General features: G+C 42.3%; 1 protein-coding gene across 4 annotated transcripts in view; it reads left to right on the top strand.

The window, feature by feature from the left end:
• The first annotated feature begins 583 nt into the window (after window positions 1-583).
• LOC144888243 (uncharacterized) overlaps window positions 584-23,493 on the top strand; it is a 45,447-nt gene continuing 22,537 nt past the window's right edge. The window contains exons 1-5 of one of the 4 annotated variants that reach the window (XM_078769572.1): window positions 584-785; window positions 6,724-6,793; window positions 8,220-8,284; window positions 13,752-14,012; window positions 17,795-19,906. In XM_078769572.1, coding sequence (XP_078625698.1) covers window positions 13,863-14,012; window positions 17,795-18,673 — 1,029 coding nt within the window. In that variant the 5' untranslated portion in view covers window positions 584-785; window positions 6,724-6,793; window positions 8,220-8,284; window positions 13,752-13,862 and the 3' untranslated portion in view covers window positions 18,674-19,906. Of the gene's footprint in view, window positions 786-6,723; window positions 6,794-8,219; window positions 8,285-11,879; window positions 14,013-17,794; window positions 19,907-23,493 lie in introns of those variants that run through there. The other 3 variants (XR_013621709.1, XR_013621710.1, XM_078769573.1) reach the window with 3 other exon arrangements.

Here is a 23,493-nt window from a genome sequence, read left to right as displayed (position 1 = left end):
AAAATTGTTGCTAAGCCACCTGACTATCACATGCAGTGTTATTTGTAAAAGTTTGGTCCATAAGCACGAAAATAAAAATGGTAGTTTTGTAAAGTCGTTCCCCCAGAAATTATTGCTAAGCTGCCTAACTAGATCAATCACATGGGGGTTAAATGCATGTTCCAAGTGAACTCCAATCGGTGGAGGCGTCGTGGTGCACCGGGCTAAGGCGGGCCACGATGACGTATCAACGATGCGTACTCGAGAGCTGTAAACGGCAAAGGTTCGAATCCTCGACCCTGGGCCCCCGCAGGTGTTGCGCCGCGGAAAATGAGCCTCACGCTAAAGACGTCCGGGCGGACGCCCCGGGCACCCGGGCCTCCACCCTTTTGAATCCAAACCAATTAATCAATAATTAATCACTGAAAAGCGAATTTATGCATTTGAAATCGTCCACCGTTCCTTGTCGTGACGTCACATTCAACGGCCATAAAATGAAATGTTGTTGTTTTTTTGAAGGATATTTAAATAATCTCGTTGACCCTTAAGGACTTATATATATATATATATATATATATATATATATATATATATATATATAAAACCCTTCGGTTTATAATTATATATAAAATCGATGGACCATCCACAGGGTAAAGGAAAGAATAAAAGAAAAAAATATCACTTCCCGTTCCAGATCCAGGAAGTTGACCCCAAGAGGAAGAAGAAGAAGAAGAACCACCCTTCGGCTAGTCACTCGTCACTCGTCACGTCAGTCGTCAGTCGTAGTCCTCGGGCACACTGAAACTGTAAGTGTCATGTGCGGCTGTCATACGGGTTGAAGGCACGAACAGTGCACCAAAATCGAGCGTCATTATATATCATAAATTAATAATGCACTATATCCTGCCTCCAAAGGTGCGGGCGACAGTCCCTGACCGAGCTTTGTTGGTTTATTGGTTTATTCCCAAAGATGGATGTTCCATTCACCGTCAGGAGCATTCCCAAAGATGGATGTTCAATTCATGGTGAGGAGCATTCCCAAAGATGGATGTTCCATTCACGGTGAGGAGCATTCCCAAAATTAGTCACGTGAAAAAGTAAGTACCCGTGTACAAGTAAGTACACGTGAAAAAGCTCCGTCTCCCTGTGCCGCCCCGTCTCCCTGTCCCGCTCCGTCTCCCTGTCCCGCTCCGGCTCCCTGTCCCGCTCCGTCTCCCTGTCCCGCTCAGTCTCCCTGTCCCGCTCAGTCTCCCTGTCCCGCTCAGTCTCTCTGTCCCGCTCAGTCTCCCTGTCCCGCTCAGTCTCCCTGTCCCGCTCAGTCTCCCTGTCCCGCTCAGTCTCCCTGTCCCGCTCAGTCTCCCTGTCCCGCTCAGTCTCCCTGTCTGCGGGCGACAGCTCAGTCTCTCTGTATGGAGTGGGAGGGAGAGAGCAGTGGGATTGGTAGAATATGGAGTGGGAGGGAGAGAGCAGTGGGATTGGTAGAATATGGAGTGGGAGGGAGAGAGCAGTGGGATTGGTCGAGTGAAGTATGGAGTGGAAGGGAGAGAGCAGTGGGATTGGTAGAATATGGAGTGGGAGGGAGAGAGCAGTGGGATTGGTCGAATATGGAGCGGGAGGGAGAGAGCAGTGGGATTGGTCGAATATGGAGCGGGAGGGAGAGAGCAGTGGGATTGGTCGAGTGTGGAGTGGAATGGAGAGAGCAGTGGGATTGGTCGAATATGGAGTGGGAGGGAGAGAGCAGTGGGATTGGTCGAGTGACGTATGGAGTGGAAGGGAGAGAGCAGTGGGATTGATCGAATATGGAGTGGGAGGGAGAGAGCAGTGGGATTGGTCGAGTAAAGTATGGAGTGGAAGGGAGAGAGCAGTGGGATTGGTAGAATATGGAGTGGGAGGGAGAGAGCAGTGGGATTGGTCGAGTGAAGTATGGAGTGGAAGGGAGAGAGCAGTGGGATTGGTCGAATATGGAGTGGGAGGGAGAGAGCAGTGGGATTGGTCGAGTGAAATATGGAGTGGAAGGGAGAGAGCAGTGGGATTGGTAGAATATGGAGTGGGAGGGAGAGAGCAGTTGGATTGGTAGAATATGGAGTGGGAGGGAGAGAGCAGTGGGATTGGTCGAGTGAAGTATGGAGTGGGAGGGAGAGAGCAGTGGGATTGGTAGAATATGGAGTGGGAGGGAGAGAGCAGTGGGATTGGTAGAATATGGAGTGGGAGGGAGAGAGCAGTGGGATTGGTAGAATATGGAGTGGGAGGGAGAGAGCAGTGGGATTGGTAGAATATGGAGTGGGAGGGAGAGAGCAGTGGGATTGGTAGAATATGGAGTGGGAGGGAGAGAGCAGTGGGATTGGTAGAATATGGAGTGGGAGGGAGAGAGCAGTGGGATTGGTCGAGTGAAGTATGGAGTGGAAGGGAGAGAGCAGTGGGATTGGTAGAATATGGAGTGGGAGGGAGAGAGCAGTTGGATTGGTAGAATATGGAGTGGTCTTTTGGTATAATCCTGGGTTAAATGTGCATCCACCTTTTGGTATAATCCTGGGGTAAATGTGCATCCACCTTTTGGTATAATCCTGGGTTAAACGTGCATCCACCTTTTGGTATAATCCTGGGTTAAATGTGCATCCACCTTTTGGTATAATCCTGGGGTAAATGTGCATCCATCTTTTGGTATAATCCTGGGTTAAATGTGCATCCATCTTTTGGTATAATCCTGGGTTAAATGTGTATCCACATTTTGGTATAATCCTGGGTTAAATGTGCACCACCTTTTGGTATAATCCTGGGGTAAATGTGCATCCATCTTTTGGTATAATCCTGGGTTAAATGTGTATCCACATTTTGGTATAATCCTGGGATAAATGTGCATCCACCTATTGGTATAATCCTGGGGTAAATGTGCATCCACCTTTTGGTATAATCCTGGGGTAAATGTGCATCCACCTTTTGGTATAATCCTGGTTTAAATGCGCATCCTCCTTTTGGTATAATCCTGGGTTAAATGTGCATCCACCTTTTGGTATAATCCTGGGGTAAATGTGCATCCATCTTTTGGTATAATCCTGGGTTAAATGTGCATCCACATTTTGGTCCAAACCTGGGTTAAATGTGCATCCACATTTTGGTATAATCCTGGGTTAAATGTGCATCCACCTTTTGGTATAATCCTGGGGTAAATGTGCATCCACCTTTTGGTATAATCCTGGTTTAAATGCGCATCCTCCTTTTGGTATAATCCTGGGTTAAATGCGCATCCTCCTTTTGGTGGAAACCTGGGTTAAATGTGCATCCACCTTATGGTATAATCCTGGGTTAAATGTGCATCCTCCTTTTGGTATAATCCTGGGTTAAATGCGCATCCTCCTTTTGGTGGAAACCTTGGTTAAATGTGCATCCACCTTATTGTATCATCCTGGGTTAAATGTGCATCCATCTTTTGGTATAATCCTGGGATAAATGTTCATCCACCTTTTGGTATAATCCTGGGTTAAATGTGCATCTACCTTTTGGTAAAATCCTGGGTTAAATGTGCATCCACCTTTTGGTATAATCCTGGGTTAAATGTGCATCCACCTTTTGGTATAATCCTGGGTTAAATGTGCATCCACCTTTTGGTATAATCCTGGGTTAAATGTGCATCCACCTTTTGGTATAATCCTGGGGTAAATGTGCATCCATCTTTTGGTATAATCCTGGGTTAAATGTGCATCCACATTTTGGTCCAAACCTGGGTTAAATGTGCATCCACATTTTGGTATAATCCTGGGTTAAATGTGCATCCACCTATTGGTATAATCCTGGGGTAAATGTGCATCCACCTTTTGGTATAATCCTGGGGGTAAATGTGCATCCACATTTTGGTATAATCCTGGGTTAAATGTGCATCCACCTTTTGGTATAATCCTGGGTTAAATGTGCATCCACCTTTTGGTATAATCCTGGGTTAAACGTGCATCCACCTTTTGGTATAATCCTGGGTTAAATGTGCATCCACCTTTTGGTATAATCCTGGGTTAAATGTGCATCCACCTTTTGGTATAATCCTGGGTTAAATGTGCATCCACCTTTTGGTATAATCCTGGGTTAAATGTGCATCCACCTTTTGGTATAATCCTGGGTTAAATGTGCATCCACCTTTTGGTATAATCCTGGGGTAAATGTGCATCCACTTTTTGGTATAATCCTGGGTTAAACGTGCATCCACCTTTTGGTATAATCCTGGGTTAAATGCGCATCCTCCTTTTTGTGGAAACCTGGGTTAAATGTGCATCCACGTTTTGGTATAATCCTGGGTTAAATGTGCATCCACCTTTTGGTATAATCCTGGGTTAAATGTGCATCCACCTTATGGTATAATCCTGGGTTAAATGCGCATCCTCCTTTTGGTGGAAACCTGGGTTAAATGTGCATCCACCTTTTGGTATAATCCTGGGTTAAATGTTCATCCACCTTTTGGTATAATCCTGGGTTAAACGTGCATCCACCTTTTGGTATAATCCTGGGTTAAACGTGCATCCACCTTTTGGTATAATCCTGGGTTAAATGTGCATCCACCTTTTGGTATAATCCTGGGTTAAATGTGCATCCACCTTTTGGTATAATCCTGGGTTAAATGTGCATCCACCTTTTGGTGTAATCCTGGGTTAAATGTGCATCCACCTTTTGGTATAATCCTGGGTTAAATGCGCATCCTCCTTTTGTTGGAAACCTTGGTTAAATGTGCATCCACCTTTTGGTATAATCCTGGGTTAAATGTTCATCCACCTTTTGGTATAATCCTGGGTTAAACGTGCATCCACCTTTTGGTATAATCCTGGGTTAAACGTGCATCCACCTTTTGGTATAATCCTGGGTTAAATGTGCATCCACCTTTTGGTATAATCCTGGGTTAAATGTGCATCCACCTTTTGGTATAATCCTGGGTTAAATGTGCATCCACCTTTTGGTGTAATCCTGGGTTAAATGTGCATCCACCTTTTGGTATAATCCTGCGGTAAATGTGCTTCCACCTTTTGGTGGAAACCTGGGTTAAATGTGCATCCATCTTTTGGTATAAGCCTGGGTTAAACGTGCATCCACCTTTTGGTGGAAACCTGGGTTAGACGTGCATCCACATTTTTGTCCAAATCTGGGTTAAATGTGCATCCACCTTTTGGTATAATCCTGGGGGTAAATGTGCATCCACTTTTTGGTATAATCCTGGGTTAAACGTGCATCCACCTTTTGGTATAATCCTGGGTTAAATGCGCATCCTCCTTTTTGTGGAAACCTGGGTTAAATGTGCATCCACGTTTTGGTATAATCCTGGGTTAAATGTGCATCCACCTTTTGGTATAATCCTGGGTTAAATGTGCATCCACCTTATGGTATAATCCTGGGTTAAATGCGCATCCTCCTTTTGGTGGAAACCTGGGTTAAATGTGCATCCACCTTTTGGTATAATCCTGGGTTAAATGTGCATCCACCTTTTGGTATAATCCTGGGTTAAATGTTCATCCACCTTTTGGTATAATCCTGGGTTAAACGTGCATCCACCTTTTGGTATAATCCTGGGTTAAACGTGCATCCACCTTTTGGTATAATCCTGGGTTAAATGTGCATCCACCTTTTGGTATAATCCTGGGTTAAATGTGCATCCACCTTTTGGTATAATCCTGGGTTAAATGTGCATCCACCTTTTGGTGTAATCCTGGGTTAAATGTGCATCCACCTTTTGGTATAATCCTGCGGTAAATGTGCTTCCACCTTTTGGTGGAAACCTGGGTTAAATGTGCATCCATCTTTTGGTATAAGCCTGGGTTAAACGTGCATCCACCTTTTGGTGGAAACCTGGGTTAGACGTGCATCCACATTTTTGTCCAAATCTGGGTTAAATGTGCATCCACCTTTTGGTATAATCCTGGGTTAAATTTGCATCCACCTTTTGGTATAAACCTGGGTTTAAACGTGCATCCACCTTATGGTGGAAACCTGGGTTAAATGTGCATCCACCTTTTGGTATAAACCTGGGTTTAAACGTGCATCCACCTTATGGTGGAAACCTGGGTTAGACGTGCATCTACCTTTTGGTGGAAACCTGGGTTAGACGTGCATCTACCTTTTGGTGGAAACCTGGGTTAAACATGCATCCACCTTTTGGTATAATCCTGGTTTAAATGTGCATCCACCTTTTGGTATAATCCTGGATTAAACGTGCATCCACCTTTTGGTATAATACTGGTTTAAATGTGCATCCACCTGTTGGTATAATCCTGGGTGAAACGTGCATCCACCTTTTGGTATAATCCTGGGTTAAACGTGCATCCACCTTTTGGTATAAACCTGGGTTAAACGTACATCTACCTTTTGGTGGAAACCTGGGTTAGACGTGCATCCACTTTTTGGTCCAAACTACCCAATGGGAAAAGGCAGGACTGGCAAGCAGGCCACCCAACAGGTCTATGGCAATAATTGCAGATGGAGACACCAAACTTTCACAGGGCTTTGTAGAAAACCAGTTGGTATTTCCACTTGTAAAACAAACTTCCTGTCCTTTGATCCCACCTTGGTCATGCCCTGCCAGCTCATCAATATCTGACTCCTTCCCATTTATGGGTCCACTTAAGGCAGATCCCACACTCCGTAGCCCTATTTATATGGACTACATAATGTAGAAGAAAGAATACTTCAAAACAAATCATTACATTGGAATCGTATAGCACTTTGTCTGCTTAAGAAACCACATTCATTTGTGTTCTTGCATCATGTTTGCAGAAATATCGACAATACTTGGCAGGAATCCTGGCTCCTCCATATGGAGCGATGGAGATGATACCGAACAGGAGTAAGGAGACCCTTTTTAATCTTTCACGTTCAATTCCTACAGCTCTACATGATAATTTGTTGTAATATATTTCGGAACTTATAAAAGACGTTTGTCGTGATGCTTCTCTTCTATGAGCTAATGATTATGTACACTCTAGAATTTTTTTTCTTCAAGTATTCCCACAACACAACAACAACAACATGCATTTTAAGGCCATGTTCCCTGCTAGAGCGGAAGTATTCCCACAAGGCGATGTAATATACACAACATGTCGTCGCACACCACTCCTGTCCTAACACTTCCTTTTTTGAGTTTTTAGCTGCGACGAGCATCTCTATGAGAGGACCGCGTTGTTGTTCTTGTTGTTGGGGTGCCTTTTTGAAAAGCGCATGCGCATACACTCGGACTTCCCCTACCGACCAAGCCCGTTTCAAATTATCCCTCTGCCACCCAGAATTAACATTAATAAATAACATTAATGAATTAAGATTAACATTAACAGAAATAACATTCACGTCCATACATTATATGTAATCAGTTGATGAAGCATGATGCGTCGCAAAACAAAGGACAAGACCAGAACTGAAAGACAAAAAGACGCTGGTGCATGCGTATAATTTAATGACTGGTCGAATTTGGTAGCGCATATTGCAACGGATATCCTCATGATTCTACACGTCGCAGCTGGTGATCACACTGTGGTCATTTTTCTCTTGTTTTTTAAAAGTATTTCCGCAAGGTGATGTAATGCACACACAGTGTCACTGCACACCACACCACTCATGCACTAACACTTTCTTTTTTGAGATTTTTTTTTTTGGTATTCCCGCAAGGTGATGTAATATATACACCATGTTGTCGCACACCATTCATGCACTAACACTTCGTTTTTGAGTTTTTTTTTTAGTATTCTCTCAAGGTGATGTAATATATACACCATGTCGTCGCACACCACTCATGCACTAAAACATCCTTTTTTGAGTTTGTTTTTTTCATATTCCTGCAAAGTGATGTAATATACACACCATGTCGTCACACACCACTCATGCACTAACACCTCCTTTTTTTCATAGCAACATAGCACAAGCAATATGTTATCAAGTGATTTCTCCATTCAAATTCCCTTGTTTGTGATTATCTCATGGCAACGTCCTTTGTAAAAACAAACTTAAATCCGTTTCTTTCACAATTTGCTAGCTACATTTTAATTTGCATTCATTATTATTACATTAAGGAGTCCCTCTTTCTTGACCTTCTGACAATAAGAATCATCCTTTGTGCCAGTGACTGTTGTACACACCTGTCTTGTTGCACCATTCAGGGAGCTGCTGGTCTTCAAACAAAACTTTGAGCTCGTTGTAACGTTTGCTCGAGCTCAAAAAAGGAAAAAGGCTGATTGAATGTTCCAATATTAATTGATCGTTCATGTTTAATTCCTTTGTAGGACTTGTTGATAAAGACCAAATGAAAAGCAACGATCTACATGCATTACCCACACACTCTGGCAAGGTATGTTAGGTGTAAAGGCTGATTTATGCTTCTGCAAACATGCACGGGTGTCGCCCGCAGACGTCCGCATGGGTGTTTGCCAACTTACTTGCATGTAACGTTAACGCGTGCAGTACGGGGCAGTGTCACATTTACTAAAACTAAAGAATGTACAGAAAATGGAGAAGCACCCAGAAATGGAAACCCGTTTCCACCTCCAGTAAAAGTGTAAACATTCTGTTTGAATGTTTTGGTTCTTTGTTTTAGTTCCGGATTTGGGTCTGGGCCCAACCCTCAATGCTACCAGATATACTTCCCTGCTCAACCAATCAGCGTTTGTTTGACGCACATGACCACAGCTACGTGCGACGCATTGTTGAGATTTTGGAGGGGTGCGCATCGACCCCTCGGCGAGCCTATGCGGGCTACGGTTACCCATAAACCCCTTCTCTGCATAGCTATGCAGAGACGCTTACGTGCATCTTCGTAGAAGCATAACTCCGGCTTATGTGATCATTGTCTCAATAAACCAACAAAAAAAAGATAATTCATTCAGAAATACGGATTGATTAATTCCTTCGGAATTAAAGATCGATTAATTTTCTCAGAAATACAGATTGATCAATTCGCTCAGAAATAGAGAGAGATTCATTACCCCAGAATTAGAGATAGATTAATTACCCCAGAATTAGAGATAGATTAATTACCCCAGAATTAGAGATAGATTCATTACCCCAGAATTAGAGATAGATTAAATCCCACATAATTGGAGAAAGATTAATTACTGTACCCCAGAATTGGAGATAGATTAAATCCCCCATAATTAGAGATGGATTAATTCCCCCACAATTAGAGATAGATTAAATCCCCCATAATTAGAGATAGATTAAATCCCCCAGAATTAGAGATAGATTAAATCCCCCAGAATTAGAGATAGATTAAATCCCCCAGAATTAGAGATAGATTAAATCCCCCAGAATTAGAGAAAGATTAAATCCCACATAATTAGAGAAAGATTAATTACCCCAGAATTAGAGATAGATTAAATCCCCCAGAATTAGAGATAGATTAAATCCCCCAGAATTAGAGATAGATTTAATCTCCCAGAATTAGAGATAGATTAAATCCCCCAGAATTAGAAATTGATTCATTCCCCTGTAATTAGAGATAGATTAAATCCCCCAGAATTAGAGATCGATTAAATCCCCCAGAATTAGAGATAGATTAAATCTCCCAGAATTAGAGATAGATTAAATCCCCCAGAATTAGAGAAAGATTAAATCCCACATAATTAGAGAAAGATGAATTACCCCAGAATTAGAGATAGATGAAATCCCCCAGAATTAGAGATAGATTAAATCCCCCAGAATTAGAGAGATTAAATCCCACATAATTAGAGAAAGATGAATTACCCCAGAATTAGAGATAGATTAATTACCCCAGAATTAGAGATAGATTAAATCCCACATAATTGGAGAAAGATGAATTTCCCCAGAATTAGAGATAGATTAAATCTCCCAGAATTAGAGATAGATTAAATCCCACATAATTAGAGAAAGATTAAATCTCCCAGAATTAGAGATAGATTAAATCCCTCATAATTAGAGAAAGATGAATTACCCCAGAATTAGAGAAAGATTAATTACCCCAGAATTAGAGATAGATTAAATCTCCCAGAATTAGAGATAGATTAAATCCCCCAGAATTAAATCCCCCAGATTAAATCCCCCAGAATTAGAGATAGATTAAGTGCCCCAGAATAAATCCCCCAGAATTAATTCCCCCACAATTAGAGATAGATTAAATCCCCCAGAATTAAAGAAAGATTAAATACCCCAGAATTAGAGAAAGACTAAATCCCCCAGAATTAGAGAAAGATTCAATCCCCCCAGAATTAGAGAAAGATTAAATTCCCCAGAAGGAGAGATAGATTAAATCACCCAGAATTAGAGAAAGATTAAATCCCCCAGAATTAGAGATAGATTAAATCCCCCAGAATTAAATCCCCCAGATTAAATCCCCCAGAATTAGACATAGATTAAATCTCCCAGAATTAGAGTTAGATTAAATCCCCCAGAATTAGAGAAAGATTAAATCCCACATAATTAGAGAAAGATTAATTACCCCAGAATTAGAGATAGATTAAATCTCCCAGAATTAGAGATATATTAAATCCCCCAGAATTAAATCCCCCAGATTAAATCCCCCAGAATTAGAGATAGATTAAATCCCCCAGAATTAAATCCCCCAGAATTAAAGAAAGATTAAATCCCCCAGAATTAGAGAAAGACTAAAGCCCCCAGAATTAGAGAAAGATTCAATCCCCCCAGAATTAGAGAAAGATTAAATTCCCCAGAAGTAGAGATAGATTAAATCCCCTAGAATTACAGATAGATGAATTCCCCCACAATTAGAGATAGATTAAATCCCCCAGAATTAGAGATAGATTCATTCCCCCGCAACTAGAGATAGATTAAATCCCCCAGAATTACAGATAGATTAAATCCCCCAGAATTAGAGACAGATTAAATCTCCCAGAATTAGAGATAGATTAAATCCCCCAGAATTAGAGAAAGATTAAATCCCACATAATTAGAGAAAGATTAATTACCCCAGAATTAGAGATAGATTAAATCCCCCAGAATTAGAGATAGATTAAATCCCCCAGAATTAGAGATAGATTAAATCCCCCAGAATTAGAGATAGATTAAATCCCCCAGAATTAGAGAAAGATTAAATCCCACATAATTAGAGAAAGATTAATTACCCCAGAATTAGAGATAGATTAAATCCCCCAGAATTAGAGATAGATTAAATCCCCCAGAATTAGAGATAGATTTAATCTCCCAGAATTAGAGATAGATTAAATCGCCCAGAATTAGAAATTGATTCATTCCCCTGTAATTAGAGATAGATTAAATCCCCCAGAATTAGAGATCGATTAAATCCCCCAGAATTAGAGATAGATTAAATCTCCCAGAATTAGAGATAGATTAAATCCCCCAGAATTAGAGAAAGATTAAATCCCACATAATTAGAGAAAGATGAGTTACCCCAGAATTAGAGATAGATGAAATCCCCCAGAATTAGAGATAGATTAAATCCCCCAGAATTAGAGAGATTAAATCCCACATAATTAGAGAAAGATGAATTACCCCAGAATTAGAGATAGATTAATTACCCCAGAATTAGAGATAGATTAAATCCCACATAATTGGAGAAAGATGAATTTCCCCAGAATTAGAGATAGATTAAATCTCCCAGAATTAGAGATAGATTAAATCCCACATAATTAGAGAAAGATTAAATCTCCCAGAATTAGAGATAGATTAAATCCCTCATAATTAGAGAAAGATGAATTACCCCAGAATTAGAGAAAGATTAATTACCCCAGAATTAGAGATAGATTAAATCTCCCAGAATTAGAGATAGATTAAATCCCCCAGAATTAAATCCCCCAGATTAAATCCCCCAGAATTAGAGATAGATTAAGTGCCCCAGAATAAATCCCCCAGAATTAATTCCCCCACAATTAGAGATAGATTAAATCCCCCAGAATTAAAGAAAGATTAAATACCCCAGAATTAGAGAAAGACTAAATCCCCCAGAATTAGAGAAAGATTCAATCCCCCCAGAATTAGAGAAAGATTAAATTCCCCAGAAGGAGAGATAGATTAAATCACCCAGAATTAGAGAAAGATTAAATCCCCCAGAATTAGAGATAGATTAAATCCCCCAGAATTAAATCCCCCAGATTAAATCCCCCAGAATTAGACATAGATTAAATCTCCCAGAATTAGAGTTAGATTAAATCCCCCAGAATTAGAGAAAGATTAAATCCCACATAATTAGAGAAAGATTAATTACCCCAGAATTAGAGATAGATTAAATCTCCCAGAATTAGAGATATATTAAATCCCCCAGAATTAAATCCCCCAGATTAAATCCCCCAGAATTAGAGATAGATTAAATCCCCCAGAATTAATTCCCCCACAATTATAGATATATTAAATCCCCCAGAATTAAAGAAAGATTAAATCCCCCAGAATTAGAGAAAGACTAAAGCCCCCAGAATTAGAGAAAGATTCAATCCCCCCAGAATTAGAGAAAGATTAAATTCCCCAGAAGTAGAGATAGATGAAATCCCCCAGAATTAGAGAGACGAAATCCCCCAGAATTAGAGAAATATTAAATCCTCCAGAATTAGAGACAGATTAAATCCCCAGAATTAGTGAAAGATTAATTCCCCCACAATTAGACATAGATTAAATGCCCCCGAATTAGAGATAGATTCATTCCCCCACAATTAGAGATGGATTAAATCCCCCAAAATTAGAGATAGATTAAATCCCCCAAAATTAGAGATAGATTAAATCCTCCAGAATTAAATCCCCCAGATTAAATCCCCCAGAATTAGAGATAGATTAAATCCCCCAGAATTAATTCCCCCAAAATTAGAGATAGATTAATTCCCTCAGAATTAGAGACAGATTAAATCCCCTAGAATTAGAGAAAGATGAATTCCCCCACAATTAGAGATAGATTACATCCCCTAGAATTAGAGATAGATTCATTCCCCCGCAACTAGAGATAGATTAAATCCCCCAGAATTACAGATAGATTAAATCCCCCAGAATTAGAGACAGATTAAATCCCCCAGAATTAGAGATAGATTAAATCCCCCAGAATTAGAGAAAGATTAAATCCCACATAATTAGAGAAAGATTAAATCCCCCAGAATTAGAGATCGATTAAATCCCCCAGAATTAGAGATAGATTAAATTCCCCAGAATTAGAGATAGATTAAATCCCCCAGAATTAGAGATAGATTAAATCCCTCAGAATTAGAGATAGATTAAATCTCCCAGAATTAGAGATAGATTAAATCCCCCAGAATTAGAAATAGATTCATTCCCCTGCAATTAGAGAAAGATTAATTACCCCAGAATTAGAGATAGATTAAATCCTCCAGAATTAGAGATAGATTAAATCCCCCAGAATTGCAGATAGATTAAATCCCCCAGAATTAGAGAAAGATTAAATCCCACATAATTAGAGGTAGATTAAATACCCCAGAATTAGAGATCGATTAAATCCCCCAGAATTAGAGATAGATTAAATCTCCCAGAATTAGAGATATTTAGATCGGACGAACCGATCGAACCCATCTATGAGACTATGGACTCTCCCGACGCTCCCATCGCCGAAAGTCTACCGACCCTCCCCTCACCGAGTCTACCAGGGCCCGACGACTTGGCGTTACACCCTTCGTCACCCGACCCTGGTTGACACCGCTAGGGGCGCGACTATAAGACCCGCTGCTGCGGACGGTGCTCCGAGACTTCTCCTGTGACACGTTACATCTGGTAGACTCGCTAACGGTACGCCAGCATAGAATATTCAGCTTGCTTACATTGCTTACATTGAATGTTATGAATGGTCCCATGTGATGCCATATCTTATGCTTATTGCATTTCCTGCATTACAGGATGATGTCATGATCTAAATGGAATTAAACCAGAAGTTGGACTAAAGTTGTGTGGACCTGATTGGTTTTCCACAACACTCAGGTGGATCGACGACAACCGTTGACTACCTGATGGTGCGTAGGCGAGATATGGGGCACCTCCGGGACACAAAGGTGATCCCGGGGGAGGAGGCTGTTTCACAGCACCACTTGGTTGTCTGCGACATGAGGGTGAAAGGTGCGAGGAGAGCTCGGCGGGTGAAGTACCAACCGAGAATGAAGGTGTGGAGGTTGAAAGAGGTGCCAGTAAGGGAGGCATTAAAAGAGAGGCTGAGTAGGGTAGAGGCTGATGTGGTTGAGCTTGAAAGTGATTGGATGTCAATGAAAGATAGTCTGTTGGGAGCCGGTGGTGAGGTATGTGGATGGACAAAAGGACCACCGAGGCACTTGGGAACATGGTGGTGGGATGATGAAGTTGGAAAGAGGATTGACGAGAAGAGGAAGAAGTTCAAGGAGTGGCAGAAGGCGAAGGGTACGGGAGCAGAAAAAGCAGAGCATGAAAGTTATAAGGCAGTCAAGAAGGCTGCAAAGAAAGAGGTAGCAAAGGCTATAAGGCAGCCAAGAAGGCTGCAAAGAAAGAGGTAGCAAAGGCACAGGAGGCATGCAGGAAAATGTTCGGAGAACGCTTGGATTCGGAAGAGGGTCAGAGAGCGGTATTCAGGATTGCAAAGCAGATAGCGAAAGAGAGGTGTGATGTGATGGGGGTGAGTTGCTTGGGACAAATCGTTGTGGACCCAGATGGAATTAAAGGAAGACGGAAGAGATGTATGGAAATGCTGTTGAATGCAGAGAATGAATGGCATGGCAACATAGAGAGTAACCCAGTTTTAGGACCGGCAGAGAAGATAACTGAGAAGGAAGTTGAGGAAGCGATAAAAGCAATGAAGAGTAGAAAAGCAGGAGGGCTGACGGGAGTTGTGGGAGATGTGTTGAAGGCAGCAGGAAGTTGGGGTGTGAAGAGAATGACAGAGATCTGTAATCTGGTGGTGAAAGAAGGCCGCATTCCAGTGGATTGGGAACTGAGTACCCTCGTCCCTCTATACAAGGGGAAAGGTGACCCTCTGGAGTGTGGCTCGTACCGAGCGATAAAGTTATTGGAGCATGGAATGAAGGTATTGGAAAGGGTGTTGGAGAGGAGGATAAGGAAGAAAGTGCAGATCGACGAAATGCAGTTTTGGATTTATGCCAGGAAGAGGAACGACAGACGCGCTTTTTATTGTGAGGCAGTTGCAGGAGAAGTACATGGAGAAGAGGAAGAAGCTGTTTCTTGGGTTTGTTGATCTGGAGGAAGCATTCGATAGGGTTCCACACGAAGTATTGACACGGGCATTGAGGAAGTTAGGAGTGGAGGAATGGTTGATCAGAGTAGTGATGGCAATGTACAAAAGAGCGCGTACAGCTGTAAGGATGAAGGATGGGAACAGTGGTGAGTTTGAGGTGAAGGTGGGAGCGCATCAGGGGTCGGTACTAAGGTCACTACTATTTGTAGCTGTGATGGAGGTGCTGGCTCAGAACGTAAAGGAGGGTTTTTTTGGGGGGGGGTGGGGGTTTGTTTTTTTGTTTACAGAATCGAGGCTTGTGAAAGAGCTAACATTTATTTCACAAACAAATCTAACAAACAAAATATATAAAAAGAGGGAGCAGTAGACAAGATGGGGAGAGAAGGGGAAGCACACAAACACAACATTTGAGAGCAGGGACATCGGGAGATGTGTGGGAGGGAGAGGGCTTGGGGGGAGGAGGCATGGGAAGGGGGGGGGGGGGTGGGAGAAGTATAAAACACAAGGACACCAAGGACTTCCAGCACAGAAGTTGGTATTTCAAAAAAGTGGATTTGGGGTGAAATTAGCAGGGGTAGAAAAGATCAAGGTTTTGGATGGGGGAAGATAAGAGATGGTGGTGAACAGCTGTTTTAAAGACCTGGAGGGAGGAGTGGGATTGAAGAGAGTGAGGGAGTTTGTTCCAGAGGCAGGAGAAAAGAGGAATGAAGGAGTGAAGGTGAGCAGAGTCTTGATTTTGGCAGTTTAACCATAAGAGGGTTGCAGGCAGATCTTGTGCGACCTGCAGGAATATTTGGGGGACAGAGCCCAGAGACAGCTGGGAGGGCAAGGCCGGAGAGGAGTCGGTAGAAGACGGAAAGACCACCAACCTGCCGGCGGTGAGTGAGTGAATGGCCCTTGGAGTTAGCTTCATCGCGGGAGATTCCAATGATTCTGAACGCTTTGGTTTCAACCGCGTGAAGACGAGCTAGGTGTGAGGCAGGAGCACCAGCCCAGAGGGGAGTGTAGTATTCCATTGAGCTGCAGATGAAAGCCTTGTATGTGGTGAGGAGCTCAGGTGTGCCAAGGAAGGACTTCGCACGACGGAGGATGCCCAGTCGGCGGCTGGCTTTGGAGGCCAGATTTGAAATGTGGTTTTCCCAGGAAAGATCATGGCAGATAGTGAGACCCAAAAGCTTGAGTGACATAACGTCGTGGAGAGGTTTGTTGACAAAGTACATGGGAGGGTTGTCCGGACGGTCTTTTCGAAGAGACATAGTGATAGTGTGAGATTTTTCAGGATTGAAATGTTCCACTTGTTTGCCCAGTCTGTGATTTTGTCGAGGTCTGCAGAGAGTGAGGAGGCTGCTGCCTGCCTATCTGAAGGAATAGGTATGGAGTGGCAGAGAGTAGAGTCATCAGCAAAGAGATAGAGAGGATTTTCCAAGAGAGTCAGAGAGATCATTGATGAAGACCAGAAAACGCACAGGGCCCAGAACACTGCCTTGGGGAACTCCAGCCTGAACAGGAAGAGGAGATGAGATAAACCCATTCAGGGCCACACGTTGACTACGACTAGAGAGGAAGTCCGCCAGCCATGCGTGGAGATTTCCATGGATACCAAAGGAGGAGAGTTTGGTGAGCAGAGGGTGGTGCCAGACCGTGAGTCCCAGTGAGTCGCAGAAGTCCTTTGCTGAGGAGCCATGGCTTGTGATAGAGGTACCCACACCCAGCCAACTGGCATGGTGACAATTGAAATCACCACATATGAGGAAGAGAGAGTTGGGATGGGTAGATAGAAGTTGGTCCATATTATCAGACAGCGAGATGTATATGGAGTCATCACTGTTTGGTGGACGGCACAACACACATATGAACAAAAGGTGGGAGCGAAGGGGAAGCCGTAGCCAAAGGTATTCCTGGGGGTGAGGTGGAGAGAGGGCAGTGCAGGGCGAGTGAGGAAGAGTTTTTTTTATAAAGATAGCAACCCCACCTCCAGGACATGGCTCAGGTCTAACCTTCCTGGAGGTGCGAATAACCTGGGATAGATACCAAGGAATCAGAGACACCATGAGGTAGGAAAGTTTCTGTTAAGCAGATCACGTCTGGTTTGTCAGAAGCAACCTGTATGGAGAGATCAGTCAAGTTTGAGCGAAGGCCCCGGATGTTTGAGGTCCATACCGTTAATGAAGAGGAAGGGGGAGTGAAAACATTTTGCTACCTCGGAGACATGTTGAATGTAGAAGGTGGATCAGACTCAGCAACGGTTGCTAGAGTGAGATGTGCATGGAAGAAGTTTCGGGAACTGAGTGGCGTGCTGATGAGGAGGGTAGTGTCGTTGAAGCTGAAGGGAAAGGTGTATGCTGCATGTGTGATAAGTGTTATGATTTATGGGAGCGAGACATAGGTAATGAACGTAGAGCAGCAACGAAGGCTGGAAAGGGTGTAAATGGGAATGGTTCGGTGGATGTGCAGAGTATCGTTGAGAGAGAGGAAGACAAATGATGAATTGCGAAAGATGATGGGAATAGAGCCTGTGATTGATGCTGTGAAGAGAAACAGGTTGAGATGGTTTGGTCATGTGTTGAGGAAGGATGAAAGTGACTGGTTGAGAAGAGTGATGGAAATAAATGTAGAAGGAAGTAGAGGACTATTAATGGTCAGTGCCATGAAACTTTCCAAAGTGCATGTGTGAGACGCTTGGTCTCCTTCAAAATGATGGAGAATGGCATTTTGCATTGACAGATGCAGATTGCAGAAGCAATACAAATGTGCCCACAAATCAGGGAGCTCTTTGTGACCCTCCTACTCTACTCTTTTGAAACCCTGCTGACCCAGTTATGGTCTTCGACCATCACCATATGCACTGGTGGGATGACTTTCTTCCTCGGGTTCCTCAATAAGCAAGCTGATCATCAACTCCTGCGTGCAATGGTATCGCTGGACGTTGAGCATCGCCTTCAACACCACGACAGACAACTTTCTGAGTTTCATCTGCCAAATGTCACAAATGATTTGCGTGCAACAGTGCAAGCAATCAATGGAAATATTGCACAACCACAACTGCCAATGATTATTCAGGAGGAATTTGAACTTGCTTATGATTTTAAAACTTTGAGAAACATTGTAAACCAACGCTTGCATGGCCCAAATGCACTTCTACCCTCTCAACGTGAGGTATATGTATATGACACTGTTATAGTTGCTTTACAGAAAAAGGAACCATTGGCTATCTTCCTGGATGCAAGAGGTGGGACAGGTAAAACCTATACACTGAACACTCTGCTAGCTGCTGCACACACCCTGCACAGTGACAAAATGAATGTTTCTCTAGCTGTTGCCTCAAGTGGTATTGCGGCTACACTTCTGCTGGGTGGACGTACATTTCATTCCAGGTTCAAAGCCCCCATCATGGTCACTGACTCAACAACATTATCAATATCGATATCTCACCAAAGTGTTCTTGCTGACCTAATTCGTAGAGCAAACCTTATTGTATGGGACGAGGCTCCAATGAGTCACAGGCACCTACTTGAGGCACTTGACCACCGTACATTACGAGACATCACCAACCAAGACATACCTTTTGGGGGAAAAGTAATAGTTCTCTGCTGGACACTTTAGACAGGTGCTTCCTGTTATTAAACATGGATCACGTGCCCAGATTGTCAATGCCTCTCTGAAATATTCTCTGTGTTGTGGCAACATTTCAAGATATTCCACCTTACCGAGAATATGCGTGTGCTTATGAATGGACATTGGACATTATAAAAAATCGAGGGAGTTTGATCGTTGGCTACTACAACTTGGCAACGGACAGCTACCCTACAACAATGAGGCATGCATTGAAATACCAGAGGAAATGTGCATGCAAATTGACAGCACCTCACGTGAAACAATCAAGTAGATCCATGAGTGAAGTCATTGACTGGGTCTTTCCTGACTTTCACCGACACCACACAGATCATAAGTGGATGGCAGATCGTGCAATATTAGCACCAAATAACACATTGGTGGATACCATCAACGAGGTCATGTCAGATACATTTCCTGGAACACCAACACTTTGTCAAAGTGCAGACAAGACGGTAAATGATGATGATGATGACGATGCCACACGTTTGCCAACTGAATATCTCAATTCCCTTAACATTGCCGGAATGCCACCTCATCAACTCTCACTCAAGGATGGCATGCCGTTAATCTTGCTCCGCAACCTCAACGCGAAGCCAGGACTCTGCAATTAAATGGGACACGGTTAATCGTGAAAGAAGTTATCTGTGGCCGCCTCCTAAAGGCTATTATTGCTAATGGTGACAATGCAGGTCGCAGTGTGTTTATCCCTCGCATCACTCTTCAACCTACAGATGGGATTTTCCCATTCCATTGGCAACGACGTCAGTTCCCAGTGAGAATTGCCTTTGCCATGACCATAAACAAGAGTCAGGGGCAGAGTTTGTCTAGGGTGTGCTTGTGGCTAGAACAACCGGTCTTCACATATGGTCAACTGTATGTAGGATCATGACGCGTTGGCCACCCTGACAATATTCGTTTCGCTATCAAGCAGTTGCCTCACCTTCCAAGAACTGCGACATGTTGTTGTATTGTTTACAGTGAAGTGTTATCACTATCCTGAACTTAAATTGCTTATAAAGATGTAACATCACTGATATTACAAATAAATTTGAGCAGAAGAAATGTTTGCATTATCATTGGCTTAAATCATGACGACACAACAACTCATATAGTCATTATCCTAAGTTCAAACAAACTTGTGCCTCTGCAGCGATGTATAGTGAGGCAAGCACAGCATCCCGATCCACGCTATTCGATTTATGTCAACATATTTTATCTATCTTTTATATATATATATATATATATATATATATATATATATATATATATATATATATATATTGTTGTGGATATGAGAATGTTTTTTTTTATTTATTGTTGTGGTAAAATGTTGTTGTAAAAGGTTGTTGTAAAATATCACCCCTCCTCCCTCCGTTTGTGGTTGTATAAAGGTCAAAGGGCGTTCCCGTAGTTAGTCCATAAAACATACATGCAGGACACGATATATCTTTTTTGACAGTTATATCCTTATTATGTGTATTAGTGTAAGGCTGTGTCTTCCATTAATTGAAATACTCCATTGCACCAGTGAAAGAGAATAGATCCCCTTTCCTTCCCATCCCCAAAATCTCCCTTTCCTTCCCATCCCCAAAACCTCCATTTCCATATTACATCCCCTCTCGTCACTGCTGAGCCCTCGATTCCCAATCACCTCCCCTCCAATAACCGCCATTGACCATGTGCTTTGAGTCGGAGAAGAAAGGCGTGTCTCCACCTCGTCAGAGGGGAGGAGGGGCGCGCCCGCCCGTCGTCATCCAGGGCGGAGCCCGAGGGTCGCGCGACCAACCAGGGCCGAGGTGAGCACCCCGATGGGCGTGTCCAAAACGCCGGCGGCGTAATCGCTGGAGGCGCTATAAAAGGCGCAAACGGAAGTGGTCACAGTGAGTTGGTCGGAGATGCACTTTGAGTTGGTCACAAGGAGTTGGTCTGAGTCGGTTGCCAGAGGAGGGTCAGTGGTTGCGTTGGTTGCGGTGGTAAGGAGTCGGTGGTCAGTTGGTTGCGGTGAGGAGTCGGTGGTGAGGAGTGAGAGAAACAAGAAAGAGTTGAGGGTTTGGACCAGACGAGTGGGACAAGGCCTGGCAAAGCACGCGACGTAAACAGCAGCCAAAACAGCAGCGTGGGGCCTGGCCTGAACGGCGGCTGCTAAACGCGCCGGTTGTGCTGCGGGACCCCCTTGGACCTCCCTCTCCCTCCAGCCATCCACATCCTGCCATTACTGCAATTCCCCGCTTGAGTCAGTGTCTTTTGTTTGTTCTGTCCTGGGTTAATTAAGCTGTATAAGTTAATAATTGCACTGTGTCTCTAATCCTTCTGTATATTATTTTATTATCTTTCCTTCTCCTTGGTTACTTTGAGCATGTAAATAGTAGGAATAAATTTAGTGGTATTTCCAACCTTTTTGTCTTCTGCTTCTTCTTCTTCACATCCGTGTCGCCTTTGTCTTTTCCCTATTGACTAGCTGTGGTGCCATCCGGCCAAAGTCCTGGGTGAATCGGGTGAGTCAGGGATCCTGTTAGGTCGCGGCAATACCAAACTGCTCGGTAACTAACATCTTAAACCGCGATCAGTAACAATATATATATATATATATATATATATATATATATATATATATATATATATATATATATATATATATATATATACATACATACAGGGGGCTGCAAAAGTAGGTATACAGTTATGAAGAAAAAAAACGTGCGCACAAAACGTATTTTATTGATTATACAAGCATATCAATAATAACATATCAATAATAAACATATCAATAATAAACATATTAATCCCTCAAATGTCCCTCAAAACTATTTCCCTCAAAATCCCTCAAAACTATTATAATACTGGTAATACTGGTATAATCCTTACTGTATACCTACTTTTGCAGCCCCCTGTATATATATATATATATATATATATATATATATATATATATATATATATATATATATATATATATATATATCTGTGCAGTGTCTTGTCACTTGTCTTGTCTTGTCACTGAATTACTACCTCAAACTTTTGTAAAATCGTACGAAACTTCGGGTATGAACCTATCTCTCCTGTGTGTGTCTTCAAGGGTCTTTGTTTTGAAATTTTTTGAAAAAACAACTTTTGTTGAAAAACAAAAATTGAAAAAGATGTATTTTTTCAACTTAAGTATTCAACTTCAATTGTTTATGAAATGTAATATCACGTATATGACAAAAACATTTATGCAAAATAATTGTTTGTTATGATTGGTGTCCACCATGACAAAACAGCAACTCAGGCACACTTGGTCATCGATTTATATATCTACATATCTGGGCAGTATCTGTGTTGTCACTGAACTACTCCCTGAAACTTTTGTTTCCGTGGTTGTGAAGTGTTTTTAATAACGTGGTGGTGGTTTTGAATCATGTGGTGGTGAGGTGTTTTGAATTACGTGGTGGTGAGGTGTTTTGAATTATGTGGTGGTGAGGTGTTTTGAATTACGTGGTGGTGACTGGTGAGGTGTTTTTAATTACTTGGTGGTGAGGTGTTTTGAATTAAGTGGTGGTGACTGGTGAGGTGTTTTTAATTACTTGGTGGTGAGGTGTGTTTAATTACGTGGTGGTGAGGTGTTTTGAATTAGTTGGTGGTGAGGTGTTTTAAATTAGGTGGTGGTGGTGAGGTGTTTTGAATGACTTGGTATTGAGGTGTTTTTAATTATGTGGTGGTGAGGTCTTTTGAATTACGTGGTCGTGAGAGGTTTTGAATTACGTGGTGGTGAGGTGTTTTGAATTAGTTGGTGGTGAGGTGTTTTAAATTAGGTGGTGGTGAGGTGTTTTGAATGACTTGGTATTGAGGTGTTTTTAATTATGTGGTGGTGAGGTCTTTTGAATTACGTGGTCGTGAGGGGTTTTGAATTACGTGGTGGTGAGGTGTTTTGAATTAGTTGGTGGTGAGGTGTTTTGAATTAGTTGGTGGTGAGGTGTTTTAAATTAGGTGGTGGTGAGGTGTTTTGAATGACTTGGTATTGAGGTGTTTTTAATTATGTGATGGTGAGGTCTTCTAAATTACGTGGTCGTGAGGGGTTTTGAATAACGTGGTGGTGAGGTGTTTTGAATTAGGTGGGGGTGAGGTGTTTTGAATTAGGTGGGGGTGAGGTGTTTTGAATTAGGTGGGGGTGAGGTGTTTTGAATTAGGTGGGGGTGAGATGTTTTAAATTACGTGGGGGTGAGGTGTTTTGAATTACGTGGTGATGAGGTGTTTTGAATTACATGTGGATGAGGTGTTTTTAATGATGTGGTGGTGAGGTGTTTTGAATTACGTGGTCGTGAGGGGTTTTGAATTACGTGATGTGTTTTGAATTACATGTGGATGAGGTGTTTTTAATTATGTGGTGGTGAGGTGTTTTGAATTACGTGGTCGTGAGGGCTTTTGAATTACGTGGTGGTGAGGTGTTTTGAATGACGTGGGGGTGAGGTGTTTTGAATTACATGGTGGTGAGGTGTTTTGAATGATGTGGTGGTGAGGTTTTTTGAATTACGTGGTGGTGACGTGTTTTAAATTACTTGGTGATGAGGTGTTTAAATTAGGTGGGAGTGAGGTGTTTCAAATTATGTGGTGGTGAGGTGTTTTAAATTATGTGGTGGTGAGGTGTTTTAAATGACGTGGTGGTGAGGTGTAATCGTCCCAAACTTCCAGTCTGCAACTACCCCTCCCCGATGTATGTGCTGAGGGGTTATTTCTTGAAAAAAAACATTCAACCGAAATTGCCTATAAAAATGTAATATCACAAACACAACAAATACATTTGTGCAAAATAATTGTTTGTATTATGATTG

The sequence above is a fragment of the Myxine glutinosa genome, unplaced genomic scaffold, assembly GCF_964187855.1.
Source record: "Myxine glutinosa unplaced genomic scaffold, kmMyxGlut1.1 SCAFFOLD_3159, whole genome shotgun sequence".
Classification (NCBI taxonomy): Eukaryota; Metazoa; Chordata; class Myxini; order Myxiniformes; family Myxinidae; genus Myxine; species Myxine glutinosa.
Note: the sequence above shows the minus strand (reverse complement) of the source record. Positions and strands in the feature narration are given on the sequence as shown.